Raw genomic sequence first — 16,423 nt, 5'->3', positions numbered from 1 at the left:
GGGATTTTGGATGACCAAACCCGTTAGAGGGAAAGTGAACATAATTGGAGTCGAGGGATTTGTAATGTCTGCCAAGATCCAATGTCTGTCGAACAGAGGGCCACCATGATCATGTAACCAGATTGTCAGCACTGTAATAGTTGACTAGAAGTGCGTATGTAGCATCTTGAGTTAGACACTTTTGTCAGAGATATATCTACCAGGTCAGTTATGCTGCATTACTTGTAGAAAAAAACATTCTAGCTTCAAAATAACATTACTTTATGTGTGTCTTTAAGAAATCCTAAGTCATTTGCAAATTTGATACCTTTGTAATTTGTAATAAAATGTGATTGATAGTTAGTATTGATAATTATATGACTTTGTTGGATAACTTAGGACTTTTTTCTCACAAAGAAGGAGTAATATATAGCTTTCTTGCAGCTGAAGGTAACCACCAACTGTGTATGATGGGTCTTTCAGAATTTCAAACTGAGAGATCAAATATCACTGACAGAATAAAAAACGGTTAAGTTGTCTTCAGTCTCAGGACTATATTTAAAATTGTGGATTATCAACCTGGAAACAGTTGGCACGGAAGTAGGGGTCCATGATTTCATCTCCATGCTTCGGTCTTCTTCTGCAGCTGTTGGTGAATGTGACACTTATGGTTGTACAGTGTTGAATGTATCCTCTAATGAGACTTGATACAGTTACCAACTAATGCATACATCATTGCAAATTAGATATGTTACACTGATTAAGGGAGGTAATTTTGAATTTCTAGCCTTCATGGAAATATTTAATTAAAATCATGTATCAAATTGCAAGATAAATTGCATACAATGAAGTTATGCAGAAACTGTGGTACTGAATTTTAGCTAATCAAACAGGCTTATACCCCCTGCGATGAAAAGTGAGTCAATGACATACAGGGTTAGACCACCAAGAGGTGGTCGCAGAATGCTAGGACAATCAGTGATGACTCCCTGGCGTGATGTTATACAATATAAAGGTCTCTCTTACACAAAGGGGAGGGATCGTTGTCACTGCCATATTTTGCCAACTGCTAAGTATCAGACGGGCCTGGTAATGTGTGTTTGTTTGTGGACAATCATGGCCGCCAACTCTCCAGGTTGACCACATTCAGGGAAGCCGTATCATTTTTAGTGTTGATTAAATAACATAAAGAAACAAGGGTTTGTTATCATTTGGAGGTGGGTGAAGCCTTGTGTTTACATATAAAACTTCATTTGCTGTGTCTGTATGTCATTAGCATGAATGTCGTCTGGTTTTGTTGAGGGACATGGTAAACTGATTTGTTGCAGCTTTCTCATGTCCTCAGTCTCTTATGCTAGACTGTCAAATCATATCTTTCAGCAGACCTATTGGAACTAAAAATGTTTCAGTTAGAAACAGGACAGGGTAAAATATCATTTGAATCAAATACAATTTTGAGAATCATTCATAATGTGGAAACAAACCATATTTCATTTTGGCCTCAAGTGTAACCATCATACTTACACTCGGGTAAAAAGCTACATCTTTATGTAGGAGAGTAAGCGAGTACATGTTCACATAAACTTTTGAAGTTTGTATCTTCACTAATGGTTTCAGATAGTTATAAGAAAACATTTCAAATTTGTTGTTGCCAAAAAAAGTGCTGAAAGTGCCACGTTGCTATGACAACGTGTGATAATGCAGTGTAATGACGGCACATTGAAGAGCTCAAATCTTGATTAGACATTAAAAATACTTAACTTTCAGCAAACCTATAACAAATTAGCATCGCTTCCATACATGTTTTCTTCGCTCACAATTTAAACAATGATAAGAGCGAATACTTTTTCCAATGGTGTAGTTTGAAGGATGATTGTCAGAGAGAAGACGATGTTATTCTGAGATGATACACGCCCAAAAAACATTGCTTAAGGGGTGACATTCGGTAACCTGATTCAGGGGTCATGTCAAATATTTTAACATTTTAGGAGAAAAAAATAGGGAGAAAACAACTGTCCCTGGCTCAGACCCATGTCTTTTATGGGAGATAAAAACAAAAAAAGTTGCTTTGAGATTATGAGATACAGATAAAGTGTCACAGAGTGACAAGTTATGTTATTTTAACATTTGTAGCATGGGGATCTGCAGGCTCAGAGGCCAAAAGGTGCAAGCCTTTCGAGTGGTAAAAACGTGTCCTGTTGACACCAAAACATGAAACTTTTCAGAAGTGTCAGGAAATCAGCAGGGAAGGGGTGAGAAGTGAAATTTACAATGACATAACAACATATTTGCTGCTGTCAGGGTTAATGTTTTCCTGACAAGGGAATTTAGCTACCACTTTGGACATTTTTGCATGGATTGTAATTCATTTTAAGATGAATGATTTCGGGATATTTATTTGAAAGGCAAATCTTAGCTTTATGAATTGTTTGTTTAGCTCTGCGATGAACTTTGCACTGGTTTGGGAAGAAGTAAAACAAGATAAAACTACTTTTAGCATGTTGAAAAAAAGTGTTGAAATACCCCCAAGATGTGGAATGTTGTGTCTGAGTGCAGGTTGTGAGCATGGAACCGCTAAGAACAGAATAGATCAGAATAAAAGTGATTAATGATAATCTGTCACTAAAGCTAGTTAGGATTTCAGTTAATTGCCCTCTTATGTCTTGACTGATCTTGGTGAGGTTGTAAAAGATAGAAAACTAAAAAAAACTCAACGGATCATGTTTCAGGAAAAAGTGTTGTGTTGGATAAGTTCTCTATAAGGCTTGACTAGGCCACTGTAGTAGTAGGTGGCCTAGTGGTAAGTGTGTGTTGTGACATACAAGATCAGGACTGCTTCTGTGGGAGAGCGTCCGCCAGGGGAGTGGATGGTCATACGAAAAGACGTTAAAAGATGGTACATGTTGACCCTGCCTGGTCCTTGGCATTTAGGGGCTGTAACAAGGACTGGTTGGCTTGAAGTCAGTATATTGTGTCTGAGTGGGGTATTCATGGTAAACTGCAACATGGGATCTCTGTGGGCTAGCACTATAAAATACCATTAGTCTGGACTAGTACAAGCAGACATGCACACACGTGCATGCACATCGCTATATGAGTGCAATAATCTTGGACGAGATGTTAAGCCCCATTTCATCTCACCTCACATACAAGATCAGGGTTCGGTTCCCAGAATGGGTTTTATGTGTTCAGCCCTTTACTGGTGTCCTTCACCAGATTGATGTTATGTATGAGCAAACCATACTCACTCACTCACTTTCTGTAGCATAGGGCATCTCTAGGTGGTTATCTCTGAGTGTTTCAGTTATCTCAATTGTTACAAGGTGTCTCTGGTTTGTTGGTAACTGGGGAAGAAATCTGTGACAAGAAAATATGATAATACTGCTTCTGATTTCATCAATCTTAATGTTATGACAGATATAAACACTCCACAGCAATGTGTCTGGTGCATTCTGCTGAAGTATCATGTACCTCCAGACTACTGTGGTATGTAACCAAAAAAAGTGTTTTAGATCACTATGTAAAGAGAGGTTTAGTGGAACGGTTGGTAAAATCTTTTGTACAGTGGTGGTTATGAAATATGATTTTGTCACTGCAAAACTTCACTCATGTTGGTAAACACTTGAGTACTGTTTATATTTAATATGGGAAACAATGAAAGTTAGAATCTTTTCATGTGCAGTTATCTTCTGAACAAGGTCTTCCTGTGAGTGTCTCTATTTTTACCCTGTGCATGTTATTGTTTTTTTCTCCAACTGTAGTGTCCGGAAAGGTTTCCCGACAAGGTCTTGGCCTGCAGAGTTCCAGGCATGTGAGGCTTGGTTAAATGTTCCCTTCATCCACAAGCAAATCTGCTTCTCCTGGGTCAGTGGTTGAATGGTAATGAGTAGATGTCCATTTCATAGAGAAAAGCACACATTACACAACTCACATGGCTGTTAATTGATGAGGTCTTTGATAAAAAGCATTTTGTGGTGGATTTTCTCACAAGCCAAGTGTGATCTGATGAACTGGGCAGATCAACAAGCCAAGTTATTCAATTTCTAGCAGCATTCGGTCGAATAATTTTAACAGGCTTCATATTGTTCGTGGTAGGAGACCTTTCAGAGTCTTGCAGGAAGTTGTAAAAAATGCATCAGTATTGAACAAAATTCAAACTCCATCAGGTTATGTTAGTAAGTGGATGCATGAGTTAGGAAAAATATATGTGGGTTATCGCAATATTCTGCAATACAGGCTTCACAAATTGTATGTTGGGAATCAAACTTAGGTGAGCAATCACTTATCACTAGGCTACCTCACCACTCTTATTATACAAGACCCCCTTGTGGATATATGGTTAAGAATAGGTCCCCATGAACTTATGCTAGTTGTACTAGGCCACTAAGTGAATTGGATGGGCAGACTTGGTTACTTGACTTTGTGTCCTGGCTATGTGGGACATTGGTCAAGGTATCAATTAATTACTGGATGCTCTGTCCAAACTGAATTACTTGCAGGCCATCGTGATATGACTGGAATATTGCAAACAAACAATAACACAAGAAGAAACTGAAATATATAACCTAAGAATCTAAATTGCACCTTGTCACACAAGAACCCACAACTAATAAAAAAGAAAAACAATTTATAGACAGATAAATAAATGGACAGTTTCTTTTTCTATGAATAAAAATATCATTGATACCACCTGTCTAATGTCATCTCCTTACAATCTGTCAGAAAAGAAAATGGAATGAATGTTATTGTGACTGTATGAACCTAAGATTAGTTTCCAGGTAAAAAGTAGAATGATTAATTTTATACAGCTTAGCCAGGTGTTTTCCTCATTTACTGCTTAGTGTTCATCTATCTACCTATCTTGGGGAGTTACTGCAGAGAAAGAAAGTGACACCTCATTGGACAAGTAGCAATTGGTAGGAGGATTATATGACCATGTTTTGTCATCATATAAGTTTTTATTGCATTTACTTCCACTTCATATGTCATATGAAAATATCTATTTTACGAATTTTTAAGCTCATTGAACAGAATATTTATGAGCTGAGATAGGTATACCTTGGTATGACCCAATAACATAACAAAATGGTTAAGAAATGCTAAATAAATGGATGTGCGAACACAATCTGTACAAACTTTATACTGAATACCTAACAACTATTAATACCTGATTTAGTATACTGATTGCCTCACAACTAATAATTCATTTAGTACTGTGTCACTGCCTTGGTGGATTCTGGGGCAAAATCTCACCATGACATAAAGAGTCCATTTGTTCCAGGGTACTGATCATACGTCTGCTAAAAATCCAGCCATCGAGAACAAATTTTCAAATAAATGTCTATTTTATGCTTGACTCCTTCCGTATGCACTCAGTTCATATATGGGTTTCATTCAGTAGGTTTTTTTTCACCATGCTCCCAATTCCTACATCTGTATTGCATGCAAATGTGGCACAGGCAATAAGCTTCTCGATCTGCTGAAAGAAACTGTTCATCTGCAACATGGGATAATGCTAAATCGGCCCTCCATATGTTAAGGAGATCTGTTTCACATTCTAGTATGGTTTATGTGACCAAAATTATGACATTTATGATTGTATTTCTAAACTTGTGTCCTAGTTTGCTAGAGATTGGAGAGCAAGCAGGTTTCCTATAGGATAAGCATGGAAAACCAATCTTCTGAAGATTATAAATAGTATATTAATACAGAGTAGTAAGAGAAATTTAAGCCTGGTTTATGGATGTTTATGTATTCGCCTGGTGTAAATTGTGAAGTATTTATTTTTTGTAGTAATCTTATTACATGTTCCTGTTGAGTGGCAAATAATGTTGCATACATAGTGTGTGTAGTAGAACCTGAAGTGCTGAAAGCTAGTTAAACAAGTCTGTGATTGACCTTACTTCCTCACAAGAGAAAGAAGATGCAAGTTTCTTTTGGCTGGCACTCAGTTGCAGCCAATGTGGTTGACAAGTTGCGACAGTCTGTGCTTTTCAGAGAGGTGGTTCTCCTGCGTTCCTGTAGGTGTTCCTGCTTGCTTTTGGCGTTTGGACCGTCAAACTGTTAATGCTGGAACAACACTGACAGCAAGCCACAAGAGTCAATGTTTTCCAAACATACAAATCAATTCAAGATTTTATTTGGCTTCCCTTTCATCCAATTGGGTTGTTGGCACTATTACCTATACGTGATGAAGCAGGCGTCTGTGAGGTCTCCCATATACACAGACCAGACTTAGGCTAGCAGCAGATCATAATGTAAAGCAGGACATACTGAATACTGGAAGGGTGTTTAATTCTTTAACATACACAAACCAGACTTAAGGTATTTGGTAACAGGCAATACTTTCCGTACATGCTAGCTGTTGATACTTGCTGGAAATCCTTATTGCTGGAAGTGGTTGAGAAAGTCTTCAAAATATATGGACCAAACTTGTTTAATTCTAGTGGAGAATACAATATATGTTGCCTGGAAGGGTAGTTAAAAGTTATTCATATACATGGACCAGACTTGTAGTAGGTGCTAGCAGACAGTACTGCATATGCTAGATTAAAAAATGAGTGCTGGAAGGGTTCATGACAAAGTCTTTCATGCACTAGAACCAGGCTTGTGGAATATGCCAGATGACAGTACTGTTATATGGCAGAGTAAAATGATGAGTTCTGGAAGCTGTTTGAGATGTCTTTAATACACACGGATTAGACATGTGATATATGCCAGCAGACAGTACTGTACCTGCTAGCTGGAATCACTGAATGAAGAATGGTAGTTTGGCAGTGCACTGTTCTGGAAGAGGCAATTTCCCGATGTGACTGGTTTAGAAATGTAGCAATCCAGGGAATTAACATGGTTTCCTAATGCCTTGGAGATTGACCTGCTCATGATTGCTTCAGCCATGGAAAGAAAATGTTTGTCTGCCCCAATTGTCCAACATACGTCATGTGTTGGACAATGTTCCATTTGTCCCATCAGCTGCTGATAGGCACTTGGTTTAGTCAATTTGTTAGAAATAGCTGGTGTCTACATGAGTTGGCTGTAGTGTCCCCAGCGTCTACCTGGCTTACACATCTCTGCCACACAGTGAGTGAGGAGGTCTCACTACTCAGAGGGTAGCTTCAATCAGTGTACTACACCAGCAGCTACACGTTGTTATAACCATGCATAGATGAGGCAAGCCAGTTTCTGATGAATGAGTGTTGATCCTTGTGGTAGAAGACACACTGAGGCATGCCGATGATGATTTATGTTCTGTCTCTCCTGGTAGTTACCCATTCAACTACTCGCTCAACTTGGCTAGCCAGTGATACACAGTATGTTTTGTGACACGTATTGGACATAGTTGATCCTTCATGCAAGGGGTGCAACTGATCCCTGAAACATTGGGTACTGGTCATCCTTCATCCATTGGGTGCATCTGATCCTTGAAACATTGGGTACTGGTCATCCTTCATCCATTGGGTGCATCTGATCCTTGAAACATTGGGTACTGGTCATCCTTCATCCATTGGGTGCATCTGATCCTTGAAACATTGGGTACTGGTCATCCTTCATCCATTGGGTGCATCTGATCCTTGAAACATTGGGTACTGGTCATCCTTCATCCATTGGGTGCATCTGATCCTTGAAACATTGGGTACTGGTCATCCTTCATCCATTGGGTGCATCTGATCCTTGAAACATTGGGTACTGGTCATCCTTCATCCACTGGGTGCATCTGATCCTTGAAACATTGGGTACTGGTCATCCTTCATGCAAGAGGTGCATCTGATCCCTGAAACATTGGGTACTGGTCATCCTTCATACATGGGGTGCATCTAATCCCTGAAACATTGGGTACTGGAGATCCCTCATGCATGGAGTATATAAATATGGTAGTGGTGATACTTCAAGCAAAGGGTACATACAGTTCCTGAAACTGACGCACTGGAGATCCTTCAAGCACGGGGCTCTCGAACATTCATCAAATGTCATGGGTATTGGGAATTCTTCAACCATAGCACACTAGCATCATTTCAAGCAAAGAACACTGTTGGTCACCCTATTAAAGGATAAGGATTGTCTCTCATAGAGTACTTGGGATCTGCAGATGTGGATGGACATATATATATATGGATAGATATTTGCATATTAATTGTCAATCTGAATGTCAGAAAGTGCAATGTGTCTGGGAAGCCTATGGCCTGATATACAAATATACTCATTAAAACAATGGACATGTAACTTCATTTTGATAAAATCATATCTATGACTGTATATCACACAAACATCAAATTCTGTTCCATGAGGACATAAAAGGCTTTTAGGCAATGAGTAATTTCCTCAAATGCTCTTAAGTTGGTCTGGACCTCATAGGAAATAATTTTGAAACTCTTAGAAGAGCCTTGACCTTTTTCATTATTGATTGCACTGATGTGAGCTATTTCCGAATGCGTGCATTTATTTGATTTCAGACATTGGCTGTATATGAAAGTGTTGTGTGTGAAATTTCACAATGGAATCTTATTATGTGATGTTCTTGAGACAGACACAAAGTCTGTGGACACCATGTGGTATGCAGACACCATTAGGACAATTTGTTAAAATGTCAGACGTATGCCTTGTCTTCAATAAGTGTAGATATTCAGATTACCTGGAAGAAGACAGTTTGAGCTATCACAATCACTCTTGGAGCATACTGTCTATTACTATAAGGCATCTCTGTTTGCATGAGCTGCTGACAAGTGTCTTATTAGGTATGTGTGTGTCAGTTGTAGTGGATAAAGAAATTACTTGAGATGTTCAGTTTAGTTCTTATGTTTATGTATGATCATTATTATTTTCATTATGACCAATTTAGTGTCTTATTTTACAGATTTATGTGGTCAATATGCCAAGGGACAAAGACAAATACAAAATGTCTGGTTTGATTTGAGACTATTTCCTATAGAAACTCTTCAAGTATATTAGTATAAAAATGTCCATGAAGCATACTGACAATCAAAAAGAGCATTTAGAATAATACATGTTTCTCACTTCTTTACAAATTTTGGATAACTTTCTAAAAAAAACGAAGGAAATTTTCTTGTTAGGGTGACAAGATCATATTTTGTTTTATTTAAGCAGGGAAAAAGTCACCAGTGCTATATTTAGATTAACCGGTATTGTAAAGCAAGGTTAGATTCCAAACTATGGAATTTACCACACTGAATAGTTACAGCACAAGAACATTCATCTTAATCTGATATTCCACCAGCAATACCTTTAACATTACACAAGCTGACTACAGCTGTCAGGTTATTTTCTGTCCTTTAAGCAAAGCATCTTAAAGGTCCAATAATTTTTTAAACATTTGACATTAGCATAGTGCACGCCAATTAGATCATCATGGACTTGTATTGACATTTCCTTATAATACAATGAAATCTTATTTTCACATTGTTCGATTATTTTACATGAAATTATGCTGTCATTTGAAGGAGAAAAGGTTTCAACCATCCTAATCATCATTGTTTTCGCTTCACATTGTGAAAGCTTTTTACTACTTATTTTGTTCAGGATCCTGATTTAATGGATGAAGAATGTGTCATTTGTTCAAAATGAGCTAATGAAATAATCAGTATTCTTGTATTGATCAGGAATTTGACAGATTCATTACAATTAGGGACAACAGCCCTCTGCTGAAGATGGCTTGAAGAATTTTTTAAATATCTTCTTGATCAGTCATTTGATGTTTTGCCCAAAGATCAAGTTAATCTAAATATTGAGAAAATTATCAAAGACTAAGATTAAGATCTTTAATTAGTTCTCCCCCTGGAGAACAGTGGGCATGAGAAACAATTTGCTTTGATTCCTGGGGAAGGTTTCGTCATATGCAATCACGTAAAGAAGGTCAACTTGAAAATGTCAGTGTTGCTTTAAGGTTGAAAAGTTTAAAATGTTTTGAATGAAAAATTGTTGGATTAATTTGTTTTAAGCTGGTGTTTGTAATTTGAATGGGAAGTTGCATCTCTTTACTTTGTCATTTGACATTTTCTCATTGCATTGGTTGTTAGGCTGGTCATACTCAAATTCAGTTCGACCCCAGGAACACTTTTTGTTCTAAGTAGTGAAAGATCAGATAGACAAAGACACTTAGTTTTGTCATTATGGGCTGTCTAGCATATTGAAACTTTGATGCAGCCAGTCAGAGCAACCTCAGATTGATCTGTTAAAGAAATCTTCTTATTAGGACTCAACAAGATGCCCAAAGGCAGCTTTAAAATGTGCCCGAAATGTGTTTGAAGATCGTCTTTCATAAATGTGAAAATTGATCAGGTCCAAGTCATCCCTCTTTCAGCAAAGTGTTTAAGAAACTGGCTTCACGTGGACTATTGTCTGGTGTACAGACAATAGAACACATGGAGGAGAGGTTTAGGAGGCCCCCTCTGTTCCTTCAGAAGGTCCAGGAGAATCAGTCATAAGACTAAGGCTTGCCGGGGTATGTGCCTTCCTCCATGGAGAACTACCTTCAGGCCCAATCACCATCAGCCCCAGGAGGCAAGCAATAGATTCATCTCAACTCAGGAATGGTATTCAAATATGCTAAATGTGCTTGCTATCTATGGAAGTGTCAGCCATTATGAGTTGTAATGGATTGTAATGGCCTTCCCATGATGCAATAGGTCGCCTAGCCAGCTGGATGATATTGAGATGGCCGACAGGCAACATCATTCCATCTTTGGCCTCAAGTGGGGAAAAAAATCATTAGTGACTGAAAACTGTACAAACTCTTCGGATGCATTCATTTACATTACAAATGTATTTGTTTAGTTTGAGTCTCAAAACACTCATGTTTGGAAGGAAAGAGATGAAGTCACTAACATTTGTTTATTATTTTGCTTTTCAAATGTGTGTCAGGGAATTTGGAATGTTTAAGAAATCCTATTCTTCCTGCAATGAGTATGTTCCTCCAATCCATCTTGGGAATAACATTCAACTTCGTTCATTTAGAGTATTTGCTTTACAAATAAACTTTGCTGATGCATGAACAAACATAGTTCATTGGACAAAGATGCCAGTTAGAGTCAAGACGGATGGAAAGTTATAGCTAGATGAGAAACACATCAAAATCCCAGGGTTTCAGATTCTTCTTGAATTGTCACCTGGCTTATGGATTTTTTCTTGTTTCCTTTTTCCATGCAAGAATTAAAGGCGATGTACTGTGTTTAAACAATGTATCATAAACAGTGAACGGTATAACATAAAACTATTGTCACTTTTACTTTTCAAGAAACTATTTGCTCCTTTTGGATGTGTGTGACATAGTTGACATTTTTGTAGGTTAATTTGTACCAGGAGTCTATGCAAGGAATTAGATCAAAGACATTTGACATGAAAGTGAGCAGAACTTGGTCCTGGCTCATTAGGTACATATGGGAGGGATGTTTGGTAATTAAGACATTTTGGAGTGCCCTCTCTAAATTTAATGCTCAATGTTATGCTTGTCGTCAGGAAAATATCTCAAATATCAGTACCCATATTTGAAGTTTTCTCACCAGAAATGCATATGGCTTCCATAGGTGGAAGAAAGGTGGATTATTTGTAGTGTAGTGATTTAATCACATGGTTGTTGATTATTTACAGTATTGCCCTGTAAGAAGGGCTTGAAGGTGTCCTGTGTAATCATTCAGGTTCCTAAACAGACAAAGATCAAACAACTTCCGTGACAACTGTTTACAGTTAATTAATTACTTGCACCTACTGTTTTGGCTTGTTTTGATTATAGACTACTGTAAGGTGATTTGAAGAACTTCTGTTTGGGGAAATTATTTATGTTCCAACTGTTATGAGTTTATTTTCCACTGATTAAGTTTTATTGTTTCAAATGTCTGCATGCGTTGAAGTAATCCGAAATTGCTCAAATGAAAAAGGATTTTATTACTTTAGTTTCCGGACAAATAGCCTTTAATCTGCATGAAAGTCTAAGCATTAGTTGTATCTTATCTGTGTGAATGTAAGCCGTGAAAGGAGATGTTAGTCATGCAACTTTAGCAGTTAATTTACCTGAAGGAAATAGTTCCAGACTAGATGATGATGAGGTGTCAGTTTTATGGGAGTGTGATATGTCAGAAGCTTATATTATTTCCTATGGAATGTTAAAAAAAAAAATCAAAATTTTCAAAGCTTTCATAAGAATAAATTACCTTTAAATGTCTTTTTTGCCTCCTGTTGAAAGTCTACAGTTACTGTTCATTCCTGAACAAACGGTATATTTATTTTATCAAAGGAAATTTTGCTGACTTTATATTAATCTGGTAATATTTGAACAACATTTGGTATTTACACAACTTAGGATAATTGAGATAAAGTATGGTGCAGACAAATCTTTCATTTCTAATGAGAAATTGATGCACTGTAATACTGCTGTCTTGAAGACTGCATCTATTGTAAACACGTGTTACGACATCTCTATCTGCGCACCAGCATGGCATGTAACTTATGACGATTTCATGTTCGATAAATCGCATTCCACTTAACATTTCAAGCTATTATCTCCATCCTTTGTCGTCTTTACGGTAGCTCTTTCTCCATAATGATTTCCTCACCACTAACTTACAGAAATGGCTGATCAATAATTTCTTTTCCGTATTTTTTCTTCTCTCTCGCACATTTATTGGTGTTCACTCTGTAGTAAAGGGAGTGCGTTTCTGTGGGCTTATGTGTGTGTTTGTTTGTATTGGACCCCTTCCACTCTGCAGCTCTGCAGGCCAATTACTCAATAGGGGATGAAGACAGGAGGTCTTCTAATTAACTTTGATTGCCTAATTCTTACAGAGTGATAAACTAGGCATTTGATCACTGCTACTGTGGGTATAGTGGAAAATGTTGAGAGGGCAACTTTGATCAAGGAGGGTGCCAGTTTAGGAGGTGGTGAAAACTTTGTGACCCATAGTGTGGTGCCTCGATTGTAGTCGGATGGAGAACCTGGCTTTAGCATCGGCCATAGACAAGACGTCTTTGTTTTCTGGAGATTTACAGCATATGGAGATGTTGAACATTTACTTAAGGAATAATGCTGTTCAAGACATGGAAGAAACGGTATAAAGTTATTGATGGATATAGCCATTTGTAGAAGCTGTGTCACTTTGGTAGTTTATATAACAGAAGCAAGATTCATGTTTATCATTGAGTATGTGAAGATAGAGGTGACTTATGGATTTCAACGTTTTATATTCTTTCAATGCAATATTTAAGTACAGATTCTAGTACTTTTATTTAGCAATTGAATTGGAGAAGTTGGAATCAGGTATTTTTTGTTACTTCAACTTCTAAAATGTTATTGTTTACAAGGATGATTTTATTTTGCATTGATTTTTTTATTGGTGCAGGATACATTTTATTTATGTATATATGTATTTCAAACGACTTTTATGTGTAAGTGGACATATATGATGGTTTTATTTCATATAGTTAATATATATTTGTCTCTATTTCAGAGTGAACTTTCACAGAACTTACAGTCATTATCAGAAAAAGCCAAATCAGGGACAGAGTTTATCCAGCGATTGAAAGCAATGACAGAGAGTGTCAATGTAAGTAAATGCTTGTATATGTATATATTGTTCATACAACGAGGCATCACATTGTTGGAATGCAGTACCAACCACAAGAAACTCATCTGCAAAACATTGAGACATTATAGCAACAGAATGACAAGTAGATTTAACTCCATTTGCTTTTTTCGACAAAAAGTATCGAAGCTTCACCAACAGGTTAATGAAGCATTCAGGAGGATAAAGATTGTGAGTAACAGAGGTGTGAAAAACCCACATCGTGCAATAGTTGTGTCTAGTTTGCCACGTAGCACACGATGAACATATGTTTCATCTCCCATGATCCTCGGCAGTGGTGTGTTTGCACTCACGTTGTGGCTACAAACATTGGGTATTGGATAATGTAGCTTGACAAGCGCCTGTGGTGTGATCAGCACGTCAGCTACACACTTAGGTGGGATGTGTCAACACTGGTGTCTACCTGACTCGGACATGCTACTGTCTACATGACTCAGACATGCTACTGTCTACCTGACTTGGACTTGCTACTGTCTATCTGACTTGGACATGCTACTGTCTCCCTGACTCAGACATGCTACGGTCTACCGGACTCGGACATGCTACTGTCTACCTGACTCAAACATGCTGCTGTCTACCTGATTTGGACATGCTACTGTCTACCTGACTCAGACATGCTGCTGTCTACCTGACTCAGACATGCTACTGTCTACCTGACTCAGACATGCTGCTGTCTACATGACTCAGACATGCTGCTGTCTACATGACTCAGACATGCTACTGTCTACATGACTCAGACATGTTACTGTCTACCTGACTCAGACATGATACTGTCTACCTGACTCAGACATGCTGCTCTCTACAGGCCTTGGACATGCTGCTGTCTACATGACTCAGACATGCGACTGTCTGCCTGACTCAGACATGCTGCTGTCTACCTGACTCGGACATGCTACTGTCTACATGACTCGGACATGCTACTGTCTACCTGCCTTGGACTTGCTACTGTCTACCTGACTTGGACTTGCTACTGTCTATCTGACTTGGACATGCCACTGTCTACCTGACTTGGACTTGCTACTGTCTACCTGACTTGGACTTGCTACTGTCTACCTGACTCAGACATGCTGCTGTCTACCTGACTCAGACATGCTACTGTCTCCCTGATTCAGACATGCTGCTGTCTACCTGATTCAGACATGCTGCTGTCTACCGGACTCGGACATGCTACTGTCTACCTGACTCAGACATGCTGCTGTCTACCTGACTCAGACATGCTGCTGTCTACATGACTCAGACATGCTACTGTCTACCTAACTCAGACATGCTACTGTCTACCTGACTTGGACATGCTACTGTCTACCTGACTCATACATGCAACTGTCTCCCTGATTCAGACATGTTACTGTCTTCCTGATTCAGACATGATGCTGTCTACCGGACTCAGACATGCTACTGTCTACCGGACTCAGACATGCTGCTGTCTACCGGACTCGGACATGCTATTGTATACCTGACTCAGACATGCACTTGCCATGATATTACTGGAATATTGCTTAAGGCATCGTAAGGTCATACTAAATCCCCATGTTAAACATTTTATTTTAAAAACAGGTTGTAATGGGTTATTCTTTTGTAAATATTTGAAATGTGGAATGCAAATTTGATTTGAATTTATTTGAACAATTGAAATGAAACTGAATGTTTAACCAGTTTTAAATACTTTTACTCTGTATTCATTGACAGTGTACCGAGTTTGCATCATTTGTTATCGGTCCCATTTCCCATCAACACAACTTATTTTCTGTCTACAACTCAGTAGAGTTAGTCACACTTACCTAGGCATATCCCATCAGGAGAAGTTTGAATTGACTTCACTGATCCTGATCGAATGCCTGTTTGCACACACATCTAGATACAAACACACATTATTTGATGAAGTAGCCAAAGAGGGTGCTTCTGTCAAAACTACTTGTGGAGGTGATGTGTGTAAATATTGGCTCCTACTCTGATGGTTTTTAACAAGTTTCTTGCGAGACTGTATTGAGTGTGTAATTATCCCATCTTTCTTTTGAGTAATGTGCAAAGGGTAATCGCAAAAGTAGGATCTAGATTAAACTGACACTGGTTGTATTGTGACATGCTCATGGTCTGCTGTCATTTAGTGTTGTAAAAGTCTGTACAAAATGTTCGAGACCTATGTAAATGACATAAAATGTCTTGTTTGTTTATCTTGACAGTAAGCTGAAATTATTAACATACCATCTATCATAATCTTTTCCCCAGTGAATTGGTGATTACAATGTGCATACTCATTCTCAGATGATATGGGTGGTTGTGCATATTTATGACCATTGGTTTGCATAGACCATGAGTCTGTGCAACTGTACCTCACTCACTCACTCACTCACTCACTCACTCACTCGAGACAAGTTTCACACACGTTTAATGCATGTAAAATATGTCATCTTTGGTAAATCTTGCCAAAATGATCAAATTATTGGTAACAAGTTTTTTCAAGCATTCAACAGCAGGAAGTAAAATATTAATCTCATTCAACAGAACATCTGCTTTCAAAATGATAGTTTTCATTTGCAGTGTTAATGCAGTTTCATGAGCGTGAAATATATGACAGCTTGCAATACACTAACAAGTAAAACCTGTGCCGAAAAACTAATGCAATCCATCTTTACTTTTTATCCTGTTTCCTGAATGAAAGGGCCTTTGCTGCTGAAACTCATCATACAGTGATAAAACACCCAATATTTCAAAACTTCATGAAAAAATTTCTTGAACTGCGATATAAAGTTAGAAATATTGATTTCTGTGAGTGTTAATGTTGCATGATGGCCGGGTTGTACCACGTGATTGGGTAATGGATGACACCTCACATGCAAACCGTTTTCACCCACACG

At 38.1% G+C, this 16,423-nt stretch overlaps 1 protein-coding gene across 2 annotated transcripts in view; it reads left to right on the top strand.

The window, feature by feature from the left end:
• LOC139442339 (E3 ubiquitin-protein ligase TRIM9-like) overlaps positions 1-16,423 on the top strand; it is a 193,390-nt gene that overhangs the window by 52,702 nt on the left and 124,265 nt on the right. Inside the window, exons 1-2 of one of the 2 annotated variants that reach the window (XM_071223138.1) lie at positions 12,941-13,035; positions 13,434-13,529. In XM_071223138.1, coding sequence (XP_071079239.1) covers positions 12,979-13,035; positions 13,434-13,529 — 153 coding nt within the window. In that variant the 5' untranslated portion in view covers positions 12,941-12,978. Of the gene's footprint in view, positions 1-12,940; positions 13,036-13,433; positions 13,530-16,423 lie in introns of those variants that run through there. The other variant, XM_071223137.1, reaches the window with a different exon arrangement.

The sequence above is a fragment of the Haliotis cracherodii genome, unplaced genomic scaffold, assembly GCF_022045235.1.
Source record: "Haliotis cracherodii isolate W230 unplaced genomic scaffold, xgHalCrac1.p SCAF_5, whole genome shotgun sequence".
In the NCBI taxonomy this organism is placed as follows: domain Eukaryota; kingdom Metazoa; phylum Mollusca; class Gastropoda; order Lepetellida; family Haliotidae; genus Haliotis; species Haliotis cracherodii.
This window is presented reverse-complemented; position numbering and strand designations above follow the sequence as displayed.